We start from the raw sequence: 20,360 nt of genomic DNA, 5'->3' as shown, positions 1-20,360 counted from the left end.
GCTCATGAAGCAAACTGAGAGTTGGATCCCAACGCTGAACTGAACTGAACACACAACTCACTCTGTCTGTGGACAATGCTGCGAGTCAGGTGTCTGAGAGGAGGTAGCAGGGGGGCCGAGGCCGCCCATCTGATCGGAGCCATGGTTGGTATTATGGTGGTTTCATGTCTTCTCTTTTATTTCAGCTCCTTCTTCTTTTTTATTCTCTTATTTTTCTTTTTCTATTTTATTTTTAAGCACATGCAAGTCAACGTGAATAAAGAAAGTCTCATTTCTAGTCAAAACTAATCTCTTTCCACTTAGAATAAGACTCATCACCTAAAAATTAACTTGTTTTTAGATAATTTTCACTTGTTTCAAACAAATTTTCACTTGAAATAAGTAGATAAATCTGCCAGTGAAAGCAAGAAAGAAAAACTTGCTCCACTATCAGATTTTTCTACTTATTTCAAGTGAAAATATGCTTGAAAGAAGTAAAAAGTGTCTAAAAACAAGTTAATTTTTAATGTGATGAGTCTTATTTTAAGATAAATGAATGGAATGCCAAGGAATACACTGCAAAAACTCAAAATCTTTCCAAGAATATTTGTCTTATTTCTTGTTTTATTTATTTATTCATTTATTATTTTCATTTTGATTTGATTTCTTTATTGGTTTATTAAAGTACAGAAACCTCAGGGGGAAATCCAAACATGTTAAAACACTGATTGTGTCAAATAGACCTTCAGTCCAAACATTGATTGATTTCTAGGTTTTTTTTGGTACTTTGGTTGGTTGGTGTGTGTGTGTGTTCTGGTCCCTGAGTGACAGTGAGCAGCTGTGTGGCACAGATGCGCTCCCACACCCAGTGACCCTGAGGCTGCAGCAGCAGAGCCGAGCTCGGCCTCAGCTCGGAGATAAACCGCTTCTTAACTTAACTACACGTGTACTTTGGTACCAAACCAATCTACTACCTGACCGAAGGCATTTCTCATTGATAACTCAGGTCACTGGGGGCGAAATGCAAATCATTCTTCCTTCATGTGTGTGTGTATGTGTTAGAGCTGACTGTTGATTCATTTATCTGAATGTGAGTGGTTTTAATTTGGCTTCATCTCATTGTGCACAGAAAAATGACCACCTATTGCCCATTTCTGAGTCCTTGATGCTGTGATTTTTGTATGTACAGTACAGCTATTATACCTCATAATATGCTACACATTCAAGTGAACTGCTTGTAATAGCTCACTATTTCATGTAAGTTAAGTTAAGATTCCTTTATTTGTCCCACAGTGGGGAAATTTACATGTATGCTTAGGCTGTAATGTTTGCAATGTCTGGATTACTCTTTTCATTGTTTGTGTGTGAATGCTGTATGTATGTTGTATTTGTTATTTGTTTCTATTTTCTTTTCTTTATTTTTCTTTCTTATTTTTACTTGGGACCCCCTCGAAAACGAGGTGATACACCTCAAGGGGTTAATCCTAAGAAAGAAATTTGAAATCAAAAATAAAGTCAGATAAAAACCATGTAACAAACAGCAGTGGTGTTTCCTGCTACTACACATACATGATGTGTTTTCTATCTTAAAAAGTCTGTTTTTAATAGAAACGCTTCTGTTTTCATATAAAAACTCACAGTCCTCTCTGTCTCTCTGTCTGTGCCTCCTCAGCTCGGCCGGGCCGTCACCGGTTGGGTGCAAAGGGCTTTCGAGAGCACTTCGAGTGCCGGAGCTGCACAGCTGCGACATGCAGAAGAAGTGGAACATGTTACTGAGCCCGTGCAGCAGGAGTGTCCTGTCTGCAGCCACAACGAATGGGACCCTCTGGAGGAGGTGATCGTGGGTCGAGCCGAAAATGCCCACGTGCCTCCGTTCACTGTGGAAGTGAAAGTGAGAAAACTAAAAAAAAACATGCATGTTGCAGTGAAGAGGCAGAGTTTGATGGAGCTGCATGTCGTCATGCACTGCAAAAACTCAAAGTCTTACCAAGAATATTTGTCTTATTTCTAGTTAAAATGTAATTTCTAGTCAAAACAAATCTAATTATACTAAAAATAAGACTCATCACATAAAAAGTAGCTTTTTTAGACACTTTTTGCTCTTTTCAAGCAAATTTTCACTTGAAATAAGTAGAAAAATCTGACAGTGGAGCAAGTTTTTCTTTCTTATTACAAGCACAAAAAACTTTCTTTCACTAGCAGAATTTTCTACTTATTTAAAATGAAAATTTGTTTGAAACAAGTGAAAATTATCTCAAAACAAGTTCATTTTTAGGTGATGAGTCTTATTTTAAGTGGAAAAAGGTTAGTTTTGACTAAAATTAAGACATTTTGACAAGAAATAAGACAAATATTCTTGGAAAGAGTTTGAGTTTTTACAGTGTGTTCTCTTCTCTTCTCTCTCCAACAGGCCAACACTTATGAGAAGTACTGGCCGTTCTACCAGCAGCATGGAGGCCAGTCTTTTCCTGCGGACCACTTGAAAAAAGCTGTTGCTGAGATCGAAGAAATGTGCAATATTCTGCGTCATGAAGGCGTCGTCGTCCAGAGGCCCGAGCCCATCGACTGGTCCCTGCAATATAAAACTCCAGATTTCTCATCAATAGGTAACAAAACAAAACCAAAACAAAACAAATCAGATAGATGTTTTCAGAACGATGCATTTAGATGTCGCATCTGCAAGCAGGGCCGTTGCTAGGAATTCTGGGCCCCCTTAAAGAATACTAAAGCGGGCCCCTCCCCCTAACTTTTCCAGTTTTTTTTCTTAGACTATATGTGTTATCATTTTTTATTTAGCCTACCTTGTTTTGATGCTAATGCAGCACTACACTGCAAAAACTCAAATATCTTACCAAGAATATTTGTCTTATATCTAGTCAAAATGTCATTTCTAGTCAAAACAAATATCATTATACTTAAAATAAGACACATCATATTAAAAGTACCTTGTTTTTGGACACTTTTTTTTACTTCTTTCAAGCATATTTTCACTTGGAATATAGAAAAAATCTGATAGTGGAACAAGTTTTTCTTCCTTATTACAAGCACAAAAAACTTGCTTTCACTGGCAGATTTTTCTACTTATTTAAAGTGAAATTTTGTTTGAAACTAGTGAAAATGATCTAAAAACAAGATAATTTTTTGGTTATGAGTCTTACTTTAAGTGGAAAGAGATTAGTTTTGACTAGAAATGAGACATTTGGACTAGAAATAAGACAAATATTCTTGGAAAGATGTTGAGTTTTTACAGTGTACTATGAGTATTAGAGTCTTACACAGAATAAATCAGTCATACAAAGATTAGACTACTGGGGTTTTTGTGGGCCCTACTGGGCGCTGGGCCCCTAGAATTATCATCACCTTTCTCCCCTATACAACGGCCCTGTCTGCAAGTAGTTTTGTTCCACTTCAAGTGTTTTGCAGACAGTCAGATGTTCCCGTCTTGCAGGTATGTACGCCGCCATGCCCAGAGACATCCTCATGGTTGTGGGGAATGAGATTATTGAGGCTCCCATGGCCTGGAGAGCTCGTTTCTTTGAGTACCGGGCCTACAGACCTCTGATCAAGGAATACTTCAAAAAAGGTGCTAAATGGACCACTGCTCCCAAACCCACCATGGCGGATGAGCTGTACGATCAGGTCAGTTTCACCTCAGATGGTGCAGACCCACATAGCAAAAGGAGTCCGCCGCGGACCCGCCGCGGATGTAGCGCGGCTTCCGGAACGGACCCGCGAAACGGACCCGTATCGGAGTCCACTTGCTCTCTGTGACGGATCCGCAACGAAGGCGGATCGCGGACCCGTCCTGGATCCGCGCTGCATCCGGTCCGCATCCGCGATTTAAATCATACCTCCGCGGCGGGTCCGTTTAGGGCCCGCAAATCCGCCGCGGATCTGCAACAGACTCATAATAACCCTCTGGCCCGGATCCGTTTGGGACCCGCAACGGACTTATAAATTACCTCTGGCCCGGGTCCGTTCGGGACACGCAAATCCGCCGCGGATCCGAAACGGACGCAAAAAAAACCTCTGGCCCGGGTCCGTTTTGGACCCGTTCATCATTTTCAAAATCTCCATAAAATAGCTTAAACTAAAACTATAACTATGCCTAGCCTAGACTTCTACACCAAGCTTAAATCTGCATTGCCTTGCATTTTTAACCCAACACTATTGTCAATATACAGAAAATGTTGAAGTCAAGACATCAATTAACTGTACAAAATGAGGCTACAACTTCAATGAAATGTGAAGCTAAAATATCAGAAAATGAATAACTGGTGAACGACAAGAAGTTCAATACAAATATTGTTTATTCTTTTAAAGTACATGCTACTGGGGTTCTCGCGTGGATGGAGGCGGGACACGTCTCCTCGCTGCACAATCTGCCACAAGGTGGATGGCGTGTTTGGTCACCTCGTCATCTGTGGCTGACCTGTCACTATATTTTTTCTTACAGCACCTGTAATCAAACAGACAGATATATAGGGAGTCAAGGTCATACCATGTTTAATTTCGAGCAAAAAGAAAAAAAGACATCAAACGTTAAAAAAAACAAAAAAAACAGCTGATCGCTTATGTGACAGGGTGAGGGTAAATAAACACAGCTGATGTGAGCGCAGACCTGTCAAAATGCCCTGTCCTGCGTCAGGTGTAACTTAATATGAACGCAGCTCAAAGCGCCTCTCACGGTGACCAAGCTCAGATAAATACATTGGATCAGCTGTAGTTTATCGCGTGTCCTCCCGCATAAAGCCGCAATATACCGGAGCTCCTAAAAAAAAAAAAAAAAAACGCTACGTGCGGTGGAGCTAAAAACAGCTGAGTTCTCCTCTACTACAGCTGAACAGCCGACATGTGGTCAAGACGTACAGAGACCTGTCACAGTGTCACCTAAACTTCAACCTCAGACTGTCTGCTTCCTAGATGATCACACAGGGAGAGCATGAATGTGTGATGAGTTGTGTTACAGAGTCCTGTATCAATGTTTAGGCTTATTCGTCAGTGCTTTATGTTGTCATGATAATTAATAGGCCTATATGCTGAGAAATAAGATTGTAAATAAAACAAATCCTACAGGGAAGACCAATTTATGTTTAACGAATCAAATATTGTTTTGGTCATAGTAACTGATAATAAATAGGCTATGTTTAATTCTCTCTTTCACACTTTGAGAGTTTGCGGTGCTGACGAATGTAGTCCGGTTAGTTGGCTGGGGTCACGAAAATAAAGCGTTTTACTTCTCAAAACAATATGCGTTCAAAAGAGTGATACATTTGCATCACAAAACCGTTGTCCACAAAAAAGTCTGACCTCACAATCGCTTGCTGCCATTTTCTCTCCCTCCGTATCACTGCGCGCTGCCGCCTCTAGACGGCTGTGCGCATTTCCATCAGCTGTTTCATGGAGTTTATTGCTCGGATAGTTCACGTAATCTGATTATGACACAAGTGATGAAGCCATCCCTTGTTTTAGCACAGAGCCAAGGGGAGACCTTTATGAACCTGATGTGATGCTGAACCTCGTCAGATGGAGTTAGAACGGGCAGACACAGAGAGGAGGGACAGGGAAGTGACAAGCTGAAGTTAGACCACAGCTGCAGCTGTGACAGACAGGGTGACCGGGTGATGATCAGTAATGCAGCGCAGTCCGTGATGGAAGATCAGCCGGACAAATGTACACACTATCAGGACGATTATTTTTTCTTGCCGTTATAAAATAGCGAGCCTACACACCAGCCACGTCCACTCTGTTAGCTGGCTCAGCTGACCGGTGGTCAGATGGTGGTTAGATCTTCACATGTTGAACAAAGTGCATCCAAACGCCAGGCTAAAGAAAGAGCGAGGATCCTCTGACAGCTGCAGGTGAGCTACACGTCAGCTGGCTGCAGAGGAGTGCTGTTCTTTTTTTTTTCCAGCAGCACCATCCTTGGAGGTGATGCACGCTGTCTGTATATTTGTTGGTCTGATCTTCCACCATGGACTGCGCTGCAACGATCACTCTTCTCTGCTCTAACCTCTTTCCTACAGTCTATGGAACTCCATCTGATGAGGTTCAGCATCACATCAGGTTCATAAAGCTCTCCCTTTAGCTCTGTGCTAAAACAAGGGTATAGATAGATATCAAAAGACCCGAACTATCCCTTTAATGAAAAATAAACACACACTTTGATATTAAGAGCACTACCATATTATCCTACAACTTAGCTGACTGTAAAGTAATTACAATGAGTAGATGTTTTAAAGTTTATATAAAATACGAAAGATAACATCTCAACATACTAAACCTAAGTAATACTTACCACATACTCTCAATAGATTCTCCGGGTCCTCATTCAGGTAAACGCAGAGGGTCTTTAGGACGCATTCTCTTCCCAGATCCACGTCATCATCCTACGGCAGAAAAGCAGAGGAGAAGTTGTGTTGTTTGAGTTCATGTCTGTGAAAATTCTCATTTGTCCTGGTAAAAGGCATTTTTGTCTTGAAGACAATCAGTTGTTACACCCCCAACCCAGAGAATATATTTACTTCATCCATTGGTGCAATGATGCCCCCTATTTCTTTTTCATTACTGAGTAATTGTTTAAAAATAATATACATAAATGAAAAAAAAACAATAAACTCAGAAAACAACAACTGATTTAGTAATACTCACCACTACTGCAGAGCCTTTGACACAGCACCCTGAGACATGTCAAATATTGCACAGCAACTGAACACCCTTTACACTGCCACATTCACTAGAGAAAGAAAGACAAATGGAAATTGGTTTAGTTTGTGGTGCCATATTATTTTGTGTTGTAATGAAGACTGATTATTAGACATATCTCTCCAAAATAGTTTCAACAAAAAAAATGAACATTAGAATCTTAAAGGCAATAGGACTTGCAGTAATTATCTTTACTCACAATATTAAAAAAGGAATAATATCATAAAAGAAGGTTAAATCGAAGGCAACTGGACTTAGTTATGTCTAGGAAGACGTTTCACCTCTCATCCAAGAGGCTTCATCAGTTCATGTACGCATCTGACCAGGCTGGGACTGGTCCAACTATCTGGTGTGGAGACTCACTATTTAACCTCTTGTGTGGGCGTTCACAAGGGTGATGATGTCACTGGTTCCCATTTGTGCTCCAAGTGCCAACGACAGTCGTTTAAATGACTGCCTTTGATGGAAGGTTGGTTTCGACTTCGTTAGTGCCCTATTGTGTTATAACGACAGTCGTTGGAGCCACTTGCCACTTTGTGAACGCCCACACAAGAGGTTAAATAGTGAGTCTCCACACCAGATAGTTGGACCAGTCCCAGCCTGGTCAGATGCGTACATGAACTGATGAAGCCTCTTGGATGAGAGGTGAAACGTCTTCCTAGACAAATAACTAAGTCCAGTTGCCTTCGATTTAACCTCCTTTGAAATACTATGACCTGGGCAAATGAGAATATGCACCGGATCATAAAAGAAGGCCAGACAACAAATGTAGCCTACAGGGACATCGATCTGCATCACCTGTTACAACAGAGCTGCGCAAAAGAGAAAAAGTGATCGCCCCCGAGAGCATTGTAATCATATCGGTTAACAAGCGTTGGTTATCATCAGTCAGAAAAAAAATTCAAAATGTGCATCCCGAAAACCAACAAAAGCAATTGAATAGTAGGCTAATACTCACCACTACACAGCAGCACCCAGAGACATGTCAAATATTGGCATAGCTGGAGGATTATCTGCACAGTAAAAATAGAAAAAATGTTGAAAAAAAGTCAAGTATGTGGGTGTGTAGACAACATAAACTCAAGGCAGGACATAGAAGACACAAAATAGCTAACTTTAGTTGACTTAAGCTTAGCAAAAATGACAGCCCTCACTATTTAAAAAAAAAAAAAGAAAAGCTGTGTGCCCGCCCCTCCTCCCCAGCGAATTAAACATAGCCTATTTATGACCAAAACAATATCTGATTATATTTGATTCATTAAACACAAATTATTGGTCTTTCCTGCTTGATTTACAATTTTATCTTGTTTCTCAGCATATATTAATCATCATAAAGCACTGACAAGCTTAAACATTAATATTGCCAGTGTGCATGGCATGTGTGAGTGTGTTTGTACTGCTGCTGTAACTTGTGAATTTCCCCTTCGTGGGATGAATAAAGGCAGAGGGAGTGCTGTTGTACTGTATATCAGCACGGGTGTGCGGCCTCGTGCCTACGACCGAATCACACCCGTGCTGATATACAGTACAACAGCGCCGTTAGCCGCTCGGCTAGCGAAAAGTCACGGAGAATTACGACATGAGGAGCAAAGAGAGGCTTAAAAAAGTCATTCTAAACTCCGTAACGTTGGAGTTGGTTGCCCTCTTCATAAACATTACGGTGTTTTTTATTTTTTAAATAAAAGCCGAGCGGCTAACTAGCCGTTAGCGGCTAACTAGCCGGCTAACTAGCCGGTAGCCGCTAACGGCTAGTTAGTTTTAAAGAAAAGAAAATAATTATTTAAAAAAAAAAACACCGTAATGTGTATGAAGAGGGCGACTCGTAATTACTGGGAGTCGGAACACCGGGCATAGCCTACTTAAATCGAGGAAATGGGAGGTCGAGGTCGGAGAAATAGCAGCTAAGTTACATAAGTTACCGCTAGCATAGGCTAACGTTACACAGCATAACAGCTGCGATAAAACAGATAACCATAACGTTACCAAATAACAATGTGTGTTTTTTTTAGTCACACAACCACAACATATTCTCCCGAAATTGCTATCCCATTTTAAAACAAAATAGCTACAGACGTGCATCATCACATCTCAGCTAGAAGCTAACCTAGCCTGTTGCACAAAACTACAAAAGTTCTAACAGTGCTAATATCAAACAACGTCATTACAAGCATTAATATACATGACGATTAAAAACACAAAGGCCAATGTTTAACGTTACTGTGAATGTCGCAATACATCAATAAATCAATAAACTTACTAGAGGCTTCAGCACAACCGTGTCCCAGCAAAGAAAGATGACTCCTCTAGTCTCGGCTCGGTGTGGACTACTGTGTTCGACCGTTACAGTAAAGGCGCGTCCGTGTCCACACGTCCGACACGGGTCCGTCCGGGATCCGCTGTTTGACGGTAGAATAACGGCTCTGCCTGGAGACGGGGCTGATCCTCTAGGCGGCGCCCAAACGAATGTGACAGTCACGCGGGTTTGGTGACTTGAATGCGGATCCGCGTCGGAGTCTCCTGCTGTGTGGGGACTCAACTTAAAAGGATAAGACATTTTTTCATGTCTTGCCTCACTCCCGAGTCCATGACCAGCAGATAGACACCATCCTTTCGACTGTGCGTGCAGTAACAAGGGAGCTAGAGCCGTATCGCCCGTAATTAGCTTAGCTCAAACACTGGAAGTGTATGGGTAGTGTTAGCCTGCCTCCTACCCGAGCTGAAATCAGCAGTCAGAAGCTGATTTCATTTTAGCTCTAAACTCTGTAAATATATCACTTTATCCACATTTCAAACATTTTTAGGTGAGAAAGTAGCCGTTTAGATCAGCAGTGTGTCGTTAATTTGTCTAAATACCAGCTGTTTACAATTTTGTTTGGACGAATTCGGCGCTACTCAAGCTAGCCGTTGTGACCAACGCTCTTCCAGTTACTTTCACAAAATAAAACCCCCGTTGCCCTTTACATACAGAAAACCATGAGGATAGAATTTGTGCTTTTACTTTGAAATAGGAAGCTAACCTACCCTCGATGTAGCTAGCTTGAACCAAAATAAAGCGTCTTTGCTTGAACCCTCCGTTTTGACCGATCTCGTCCCGTTAGCGGCATTTGACCGCTCAAGATGCCTTACCGGAGAGTTTTGTCAGCTCTGAGACGAAGATCGGCCCGCCGGTGTCCGTTTAGAGTTGCTGAAGAGTTTCTCTGATGACTTTAGGTGGAGGCAGGCTAACACTACCCATACACTTCCAGTGTTTGAGCTAAGCTAATTACGGGCGATACGGCTCTATCTCCCTTGTTACTGCACGCACAGTCGAAAGGATGGTGTCTATCTGCTGGTCATGGACTCGGGAGTGAGGCAAGATATGGAAATCTATGTGGAAGCTGAGGTCCTTCATATCACCACTGGACTCTGGATGTCTGTTTGTTGCACAATACGTGACAGGAAAAACTGTAAATGACCAGCGAGCTGTTTGTTAATGTGTGAATCCCTCCTGCTCAGGACTATCCCATCCGCACGGTGGAGGACAGACACAAACTGGCCGCTCAGGGCAAGTTTGTGACCACGGAGCACGAGCCCTGCTTCGACGCTGCTGATTTCATCCGAGCTGGACGGGACCTTTTTGTCCAGAGGAGTCAGGTATAAACACACACACACACACACTGTTTAACCAAAACGCTGCGAAACTGTGAGCATCAATCTACGGTTTATCAACTTAGTTAGTTAGTTTTTAGTTTAGTTTATTTCGGACATGTTAAAAGAAATAAAACATAATACAGAAATGGAGAGACATAACAAATAAAAACTTTGCAAAGACAACATATGAACAAAATAAAATAAAATAATTGAAAATAAAGATAATTCGATTTTTTGGTTTTTTTTGGTTTTTTTTGTTTTTTTCATATCCAAAAAGGAGTGGGAAGAAGTAAAACTTATTTACTCCCACCACCCCTTATTCATAAATTATCTATCAAGTTATCTAGTCATTATAGTCTATACAATAAATTAATTTATGAGTTTATTTAACTGGATTTATTGTAATATATTATTATATTTATATACATATAGATTTATTCTAACATATGATTACTAATCTTTATCTCTCTATATAGTCATATACATATAGAAACATATACAAACACATTTATACATACAGTACAAAGACAAACTGAAAGTAACACAAACAGAACAACAAATAAACTGGGGGTAAATAAGTGGGTAAATAATACCCAAATAAATAATAATAATAAGCACCTTGTGGTTGTCAGACACCCTCATTTCTGTATGCTACATACTGAAAATGATTTCTTTGTTAACTTAAAACCATCACAGATACACAGAACTTCATCCACCTCCATTTGTTTCTCTGCAGGTTACAAACTACATGGGGATCGAGTGGATGCGTCGTCATCTGGCCCCAGAATACAACATCCACATCATCTCATTCAAGGATCCCAACCCCATGCACATCGACGCCACCTTCAACATCATCGGGCCGGGACTGGTGCTGTCCAACCCCGACCGTCCCTGTCGCCAGGTAAAAAACACAGCCGTTCACTTCCTGTGCTGCCCTCTGCTGGACTGGAGCATCATTAACAGACAAAAATAGGGGTATAGAAGGGGGACATTTCTGTACTTAAAGGTACAGTTCTGTCCTACTGTAGCCTATAGGGCCAATTATTGTACTCCAGAGTACCTATGTGTACCTTTTGGGGGTAGAAAAGGCACATAAATGTTCCAGAGTGGCAAAAGTATACTCCTAAGGTACACGTATTTACCCCCTAAAGGTACATTATCAGAGACGGTGTGTTAGAAAAAATTAGTAGCCTAAGTAAATAAGTCTGGTAACCTATGAGGCGACTATTAATATGATTTAACATAGGGATAATAATTAAACATTCAACTAGTAATTATTTTTTAAATATATGTAACAGAGGTCTGCAGGTGTGCCACAGTCAGGAGGGACCGGTAAGGAGAAGTGACAGGTTGTGGCGGTAGCAGTACTGGAAGTAAACTCACTCACCCATAAAAGACGTGCTAACCAATGTGTCAAGCGTTTGTCAACGTCTTGGCGAAGCGGTTAGCATAGTCACCTCCGGTGCGGGCGGTCGTGGGATCGATCCTCACTCAGGGCAGGTCACAGAGCAAACACACACACCGGTTACATATATACCCGTTAGATGCTAGGTGCACAAATTGTACTTAAACTGGTACATTTTGAAAAGGTACAATAGTGTACCGGCATCAATGGGTACAAAATTGTCTCTAAAAAAGGTATGCCTGGAGCGACAAGGGCTTGTACCCTTTTGAGTACATTTCCGTACTTCTATTAAACACCGTCGTTTTCTGTTCCTTTTCTCAGGTCGACATGTTCAAGAAGGCCGGCTGGACGATTGTGAAACCTCCAACACCTCTGATCCCTGACGGTCAGTGTCCAAACTAAACATCCTCTTCTTTTTCATCGACTGAACATTTTCACATCGTCTCACATGGTCTCTCTGTCTGTGTCTGTGTCTCCGTAGACCACCCACTGTGGATGTCCTCCAAGTGGTTGTCCATGAACGTCCTGATGTTGGATGAGAAGCGCGTCATGGTCGACGCCAATGAATTCACCATTCACAAAATGTTCGAGAGCCTCGGTAAGTTCAGATTTGAGACTTTTCATTTTTACAACCTTGAACAGACATTTCTGATCCTTTAACTCACAGATAGACACCATCCTTTCGACTGTGCGTGCAATAACAAGGGAGAGAGAGCCGTATCGCCCGTAATTAGCTTAGCTCAAACACTGGAAGTGTATGGGTAGTGTTAGCCTGCCTCCACCTAAAGTCGCTAATTAGCTTAGCTCAAATGCTGGAAGTGTATGGGTAGTGTTAGCCTGCCTCCTACCCGAGCTGAAATCAGCAGTCAGAAGCTGATTTCATTTTAGCTCTAAACTCTGTAAATATATCACTTTATCCACATTTCAAACATGTTTAGGTGAGAAAGTAGCCGTTTAGATCAGCAGTGTGTCGTTAATTTGTCTAAATACCAGCTGTTTACAATTTTGTTGGGACGAATTCGGCGCTACTCAAGCTAGCCGTTGTGACCAACGCACTTCCGGTTACTTTCACAAAATAAAACACCCGTTGCCCTTTACACACAGAAAACCATGACGATAGAATTTGTACTTTTACTTTGAAATAGGAAGCTAACCTACCCTCGATGTAGCTAGCTTGAACCAAAATAAAGCGTCTTTGCTTGAACCCTCCGTTTTGACCAATCTCGTCCCGTTAGCGGCATTTGACCGCTCAAGATGCCTTACCGGAGAGTTTTGTCAGCTCTGAGACGAAGATCGGCCCGCCGGTTTCCGTTTAGAGTTGCTGAAGAGTTTCTCTGATGACTTTAGGTGGAGGCAGGCTAACACTACCCATACACTTCCAGTGTTTGAGCTAAGCTAATTAGCGACTTTAGGTGGAGGCAGGCTAACACTACCCATACACTTCCAGTGTTTGAGCTAAGCTAATTAGCGACTTTAGGTGGAGGCAGGCTAACACTACCCATACACTTCCAGTGTTTGAGCTAAGCTAATTACGGGCGATACGGCTCTATCTCCCTTGTTACTGCACGCACAGTCGAAAGGATGGCGTATCCCTTTAACTCGCTGCTGATGCATCGATGTGTTTTTCGTTGCAGGTATCAAGACCATAAAGGTGAACATTCGCCACGCCAACTCCCTGGGTGGTGGCTTCCACTGCTGGACAACCGATGTCCGCCGCCGCGGTACCCTGCAGTCCTACTTCCAGTAGCCTCGCCAGAAACAGCCAGTTCTTATTGAGCTTTAAAGATTAAAGCCTCAGTCCGGATTCTTAATTTCACTGTAGATGTCGAATGTGTCATTATTAGTCGAGCGGGTATTTTAAATTTTTTTTTTTTTGCATGTCTGGGTGTCACCTGCTGCAACTCTGAGTCAAATCAAAAAGGACAGTTTAACGTCCAACCTGTCGTGTAATGGGACAGTTTTATTATTATTATTATTATTAATATTATTATCATGACAGGTGGCACCAGAGTCGGTCTCCGGACTGGGTCTTAATGTCCTGAATGAAAATGTATGAATTGTTTTGATTTGACATTGCTGTGCATCACAATGCCTTTGCAAACAGCTTTGTTCAGAAATATATATACGTATATACGTATATATATACACACACATATCTGCTCAATAGAAATACCAATGAACACCACTTTTATTTCAGTCAGTAATCTCAATATTAACTGCATTTCTGGCCTGGCTATTGTGAAGCTGACGTGTTTACGGCTCGTACATCTGCAGAGCCGTAACTCTGAGGACAAGGTACAATTTGGTATGTGAATGTCACCGAACTCGGGCACAGGAGGAAGAGGAGGCTCACCGGACGCCATGATGATGATGATGATGACGACGATCTTTTTCCAAAGTATTTTTATATTTAAATAACTGTATAAAAGTTGTTACGTAGGTCATGAAACGATTTTAATTTCTTATTGCTACTTTATTATTTTGTAAAAAGATTTGAATTGATTGAACGGACAAAGTTCGACTTATATTTTTCATACTCTTTATTGGATTTCCCGCCAAATAGTGTTTTTATATATTTACAAAAAAATAAATAAATAAAATGAAAGTATGTGGTCCATATCAGATATTGTATACAGTACCTTTAGCCTCTGCTGTTTTCTCCTATTGCAAATCTGGGCCAGTTATATGCTACTCGTCATTTTTACTGAACTGCTTAGCTGCTTTTGTGTGCAAAGCAAAAAAAAAAAAAAAAAAAAAAGCCAAGAGAATGAAAGACATTGTTGTTGTTGTGAAGTCTGAAGTCGTGTGATTCCTTTGCTCCACAAACAGTCGGATGAAGACGTCGCCTCGATGTTTCTCTTGATGTTTATCTTGTCAGGTGAAGTTGTAGCAGAGGAACGTCAGTGATGTTTTGTATTATGTAACATTATTAAATGTGATTAAAAAAAAACAGCCGTGTGTCATTGTTGTGATTGTGTTGCTTTGTATTTCATAATCAATCAATCAAGTTTTATTTATATAGCACCTTTCAAAGCAAATAAATGCAGTTCAAAGTGCTTTACATTTTGATTGAAAAAGTATGTAGGTGAAACAAGAAGAATAACATGGAGACTAATGCAGGAAGATTAAAAACAACAATAAAAGAAAATATAGCAATAGAAAATAAATAAATAAAATAACAACTTTTAACAACAATAAAATTTTATGAAACAGAATAAAATGCAGGATAAAACATAGGGCAAAATATTAAAGGGACAACGAGGAGTTTCTCCAGCTGCAGAACGAAAAATTCTGCAACAATAAAAAAGTTTCACGTTAATGTGGATGAATCTACGTTACCCACTCTTGTTAATGGGCCCATTTTTGATACCGTAAATATATCGTTTTGTCTCTATCGTTATTTTGTTAGTTTAATTAATGGTGGAAATGCTGGGCGAGCCGACCAGCATTTCCTTACTTTCGGTTTCGCGGACGCTGCCTGGCGAGTCATGAGAATAACGGCGCCGAATTGCCGTTTATGGTCGGAACTACGACGGTATGTGATCGTCTTCCAACCTCTGACTTTAATTCTTGATGAATGAAAACATTCTTGGCAAGACGTCCGGGAGGCTCATGGTAAATGTAGTGTGAAAACACTTCGCTTTCCAAAACTCCTTGTTGTCCCTTTAAGAATAATACATTCAATGGAATAAAACTGTAAAATAGAATAAAATCACTATGAGACTATAACATAAAAACCAGATTAAAGAGATGGGTTTTTAGCCGACGTTTGAAAGTGTCAATGTTTGTAACTTCTCTCAGATCCTCCGGCAGGCGGCTCCACAGCTTTGGGGCAAAGTGGCTGAAAGCAGCATCACCAAATGTTTTTGTTCTGCTCTGAGGGACGGTTAGAAGAGAGGAGCCAGAGGATCTGAGGGGAACTTCCTGGTTCATACAATAAAGGCATCTCCGAGATATAATCTGGTGTAAGTCCATGGAGTGCTTTAAAAACTAATAAGAGAACTTTAAAATCAATACGGAAACTTAACAGGCAGCCAGTGCAAGGATTTCAACATTGGCGTGATGTGATGTGTGCTGCTCTCCTTCTGGTCTGAGTGAGGACTTGAATCAGTTGCAGCTTGTTAACTGTATTCTTGGGTATAGACCAGGGAGGAGAGCGTTGCAGTAGTCTAGCCTGCTGGTTATAAAAGCATGCATTAGTCTCTCTGTGTTGCTCTGAGATGTTTAGAGATGTTTTTTAAATGATAAAATGCTGCTTTTGTGACAGAGTGTGTAATGAATGAATGAATGTTTTATTTTCGTGTCATGCCACCACTGTGGCCCATCCCATATGAGATTACAAGACACAATAACAAAAACAAAAACAAGACAGTCCTTCCTGTTGGTGTTACCTGCCACACAGGTGTGACACATAAATAAACTACTGAAGATTACTGTCAGTAGCCTACTCAACTATATATCGCTCTTCGTCTCATTGCCCAAGCCTTTTTAAGAAATAAAGAAAATGCAAAAATATTCAAATGAAAAAGAAGTTTTAGCTTCTCAGCATCGTCTAACCACACAAATTAGTTATTTGGATCTACCTTACTAAACAGTTTTTGTCTTATAGAATCATAGAAAGGACAGTAGAACACAAAATGAATTTCATTCTCCACCTCTATATGTGGTTTAAAATTAAAATCTGAATCAAATGTCACTCCTAAGTTTCTTGCCTCATAATAATGATAATGTTTACGTAACACCAGTGGTGCTGACATCTTTAATGCAACGTTGCCTCCCTCACGTGCTTAATTGCCCTCTTGAGAACCAAAACACGCAATAAAGTCTCTATCAATATCATTTAATCAATAAATCTTTTCAGTGGCGAGGACGCACTGTATGTGCCCTTTAAAAGGTCTGTGCACGCCACTGCCCTGCAATATAAAACACTCAGCATAAGGGCGTTGTATTATCGTTTATATCATCTTTTAGTATCGAATGCACTGACAAGTATCGAAAGTAAAAGAGCTCATGACACAGACTGATGGCCTCTTAGTTTTATTTATGATATTATATACAGATATCATGACATGTTACACAGTATTTTAATATGATTCATGTATATTTTGGTTGAATCTTTTATTCTGAAGAGTATTTGAACTATGACTGATGAATGATTGTGGCGCAGTGAAAAGTGTAAAGTTTCCCTCTGGACTAAAAGTATCAAGTCGTATAAAATGAAAGTACCTGAGTACAGCAACAGTACTAAGTGCAGTAAATGTACCTGTTATGAGTCAGCTCATGGTGACGTGTGGGATCCCTACACCTGTCTGATCGATGACGTCGCTGCAGCAGCTCCATGTGTGAACATTAACCAGAACGATGTGCAGCAGCAGCAGCAGCAGCAGCAGCAGCAGCAGCAGCAGCAGCACGTTACGTAAACTGGACTCATGCTGATGCAAAGAGAAACAGAGACTTTACTGTAAAAAAATAAAGAATAAACTTTGCTTTATTTATGTATTAAGTTTTATTGAATGAGCATTTTAATAATTAAATTCTGTGTCACTCTGTAAAATCAATGACTAGTTTAAGGTCAGTGGTAATTTACATCCTCAGATAATTAGAGTTCCTTGTGAATAGGCAGGTTGAGAATAATTATGAATAAATAATATTCATATTGCTATGTAAACAGTGCAACTGACAATATTATATCTCTCCTCAACAACCACTCATTATGAAACACTATGTAGTTTCTTCCTGAACTGTTTTCACCTCTAAATTTAAATTTTATTTTCATTCATTTCATTCTCTGTCACAAGGAAATGTAATCACATCTGTAGCTTCAGCACTTTGTGTTTTTATTTACTGTCTGTGTGTTCATATATTCAAAGTCTGCAGGAGGAAATAATTTATTGTCAATATATTGATCTGTTGTCTGATATTGACTGGATTATAAATTACAACATGCTGGAATAAAACACACAGATCCGTATGTGAACCTGAGTAAAGTGGTGGAACGACCTGTTGATGTCTGAACTCTGCTGCCACCTGGTGGTCAGAATAACACACAGCACTCTGAACAATTTAAATACAAATGTTGTATTTATTACACTGTACAAGTATTTTAAATTATAAACAGTGATGCAACTGTGTAATAATCTTTCACAATAGAAATAACTGAATTCTTACACACAGAAGGGAATTGAACTGAACTGCTTTACTCTCTCTTTCTCCTGAACTTTAAAACTCTTCCATCTCTGTGGGTAAAAAATGGTGTGATAGATAGTGTGGGTTGGTAAACACACTATTTAACTAAAAAAAGATAGCATTTCCAGCAGGAAAAAGCAAGAAATGCTGAATGAGCTGAAGAACTTGTTGAAACAATGCTGAATTAACTGAAGAAACTGCTGAGGCAATTTTGAAAAAGGCCAAAGCACATACTGCATGTGTAACAGTTAAAGAAAGAAAGAAAGAAAGAAAGAAAGAAAGAAAGAAAGAAAGAAAGAAAGAAAGAAAGAAAGAAAGAATGAAAGAGACAGGGATGGGTAGTAAGAAAGAAAGAAAGAGACAGAGAGGGTAGAAAGAAAGAAAGAAAGAAAGAAAGAAAGAAAGAAAGAAAGAAAGAAAGAAAGAAAGAAAGAAAGAAAGAAAGAAAGAAAGAAAGAAGAAAAAAAGAAAGAAAGAAAGAATGAAAGAGACAGGGATGGGTAGTAAGAAAGAAAGAAAGAGACAGAGAGGGTAGAAAGAAAGAAAGAAAGAAAGAAAGAAAGAAAGAAAGAAAGAAAGAAGAAAAAAAGAAAGAAAGAAAGAAAGAAAGAAAGAAAGAAAGAAAGAGAGGGGGATGGATAGATAGAAGGAGATAGGATAGAAATATAGACGGAAAGAAAAAGACAGACAGAGAGGGGGGAAAGAAAGAAAGAAAGAAAGAAAGAAAGAAAGAAAGAAAGAAAGAAAGAAAGAAAGAAAGAAAGAAAAAGACAAATAAACTCTGTCTCTTTCTTTCTCTATTTCTTTCTACCCCATCTGTCTGTCATTTTCTTTCTTTCTTTCTTTCTTTCTTTCTTTCTTTCTTTCTTTCTTTCTTTCTTTCTTTCTTTCTTTCTACCCTCTTTCTTTCTTTCTTTCTACCACCTTTCTCTGTCTTTTTACTTATTTCTTTCTGACCCTCTCTCTGTCTCTTTCTTTCTACCCCCTTTCTCTGTCTTTTTGCTTCTATCTATCTATCTATCTATCTATCTATCTATCTATCTATCTATCTATCTATCTATCTATCTATCTATCTATCTATCTATCTATCTATCTATCTATCTATCTATCTATCTATCTATCTATCTATCAGCATTTCTTCAGCAATGGCGTTCAGTTGCTTTCAGCATTCACACGCATTTCCTGCTTTTTCTAGTTATTATTTAATTTGGCAAATACAAACTTCATTTACACCAAATTAGCAGAATGATGAGTCACATAACAACATAATATTCATGATATTTTGGTGCAGATTTGAATCTTTATGAGTTCGATTTGTCTGGTTTGTGTTGTTGGACACTGGTTTTACCGTCCATGCAGCCTCACACTGAGTGTTGCACTTAAAGGCTTAAAATGCTTTAGTTCAATGTCTTCTCAGTCCCTTTTATATCTTATCTATCCTTTGTAAGGTGAAGGGAATGGTGTCTGTCTTTTAAAGGGATAGTTCACCCAAAATTCAAAAATGTTAAATTCATCTACTCACCCTCATGTCGACTAAGAGCTGAGACACACCAAAAAACATCCAAATACCTCCATAGTGCTCGTCTGTAATGTCCGTCTTGTCTGTAACAACATCTATTGCACGTCTGTCCGTCCTGGGTGAGGGATCCCTCCTCTGTTGCTCCCCCTGAGGTTTCTCCTGGTTTTCCCTGTTAAAAGGGTTTTCCATTGAGTTTTTCCTCAGTGGATGTGAGGGTCTAAGGACAGAGGATGTTGTTACGATGCCATGTAAAGCCCTTTGAGACAAACTGTTTGTAAAAACGGGCTATACCAATAAAATTGCCTTGCCTATTGAAGCCCCAACATGAGAAATTGTTCCGCCGGTCAGTGATACAGGAAAAGCAGTGAACTGAGACACTGGGAGCTTCCGCTACAAACACGCTTAAAATATGGACTTTTTTTTTTTTTCGGAACAATTTCTCATGTCGGGGCTTCAATACAAGACGGACATTACAGACGAGCACTATGGAGGTATTTGGAAACCACGGAGGACTCTGAAACTTCTCCCAGCTCTTAGTTGACATGATATGAGGGTGAGTAGATAATGAGTGAAATTTGAATTTTGGGTGAACTATCCCTTTAACATCTGGTTTACTGTGAATATGACAAAAAACGATGTCTTGGATTGTGACATTCAGCCTGAGCCTTCACGCTGCCTATTCAACAGCTTGACCTTTGTCCCATGTGGTTTGTGTCCAGCAGCTCAGAGTGAAGCTGATGAATCACATTCTCGGGAAGGTGACCGAGAAGCTGAGTCGCTTCTCGTCGTCACACCTGCTTTTAGTTGCACCTCTGTTTTGTGTCTACATCGTCTTCTGCAGGTGGATTTGTGTTTGTGCAGCTGCTGAACTCTGCAACGCTGCAGCTGCTGCAACAACTGTCTTCTGTCTTGATGCTCGAGGTGCAAGAGCAACTT

The 20,360-nt window shown here is 40.1% G+C and overlaps 1 protein-coding gene and 1 long non-coding RNA gene across 2 annotated transcripts; one reads left to right on the top strand and one right to left on the bottom strand.

The window, feature by feature from the left end:
* On the top strand, positions 1–14,549 carry gatm (glycine amidinotransferase (L-arginine:glycine amidinotransferase)). The gene is made up of 9 exons (XM_085804893.1): positions 1–144; positions 1,652–1,870; positions 2,390–2,585; positions 3,428–3,618; positions 10,180–10,317; positions 11,051–11,215; positions 12,041–12,104; positions 12,201–12,317; positions 13,354–14,549. The coding sequence occupies exons 1-9, from the start codon at positions 76–78 to the stop codon at positions 13,464–13,466; spliced, it is 1,272 nt and encodes a 423-aa protein (XP_085661019.1). The 5' UTR covers positions 1–75; the 3' UTR covers positions 13,467–14,549.
* Positions 6,276–9,070, bottom strand: LOC146989389 (uncharacterized). The gene is made up of 4 exons (XR_015035620.1): positions 8,942–9,070; positions 7,643–7,697; positions 6,631–6,715; positions 6,276–6,368 (listed from the first exon to the last, which is right to left on the bottom strand). It is a non-coding gene; the product is annotated as an uncharacterized LOC146989389 (long non-coding RNA).
* Positions 14,550–20,360: the final 5,811 nt, after the last annotated feature.

Source organism: Trachurus japonicus, chromosome 3 (genome assembly GCF_045865225.1).
Source record: "Trachurus japonicus isolate A0001 chromosome 3, Traja_1.0".
NCBI classification, from domain to species: domain Eukaryota; kingdom Metazoa; phylum Chordata; class Actinopteri; order Carangiformes; family Carangidae; genus Trachurus; species Trachurus japonicus.
This window is presented reverse-complemented; position numbering and strand designations above follow the sequence as displayed.

Bases quoted from the DNA above. Each gene is read 5' to 3' on its own strand.
- gatm (XM_085804893.1), top strand. From the start codon at position 76: ATGCTGCGAGTCAGGTGTCTGAGAGGAGGTAGCAGGGGGGCCGAGGCC. The intron at 11,216-12,040 runs GTAAAAAACACA...TCCTTTTCTCAG, and splicing joins CCGACCGTCCCTGTCGCCAG to GTCGACATGTTCAAGAAGGC. The intron at 12,318-13,353 runs GTAAGTTCAGAT...TTTTCGTTGCAG, and splicing joins CAAAATGTTCGAGAGCCTCG to GTATCAAGACCATAAAGGTG.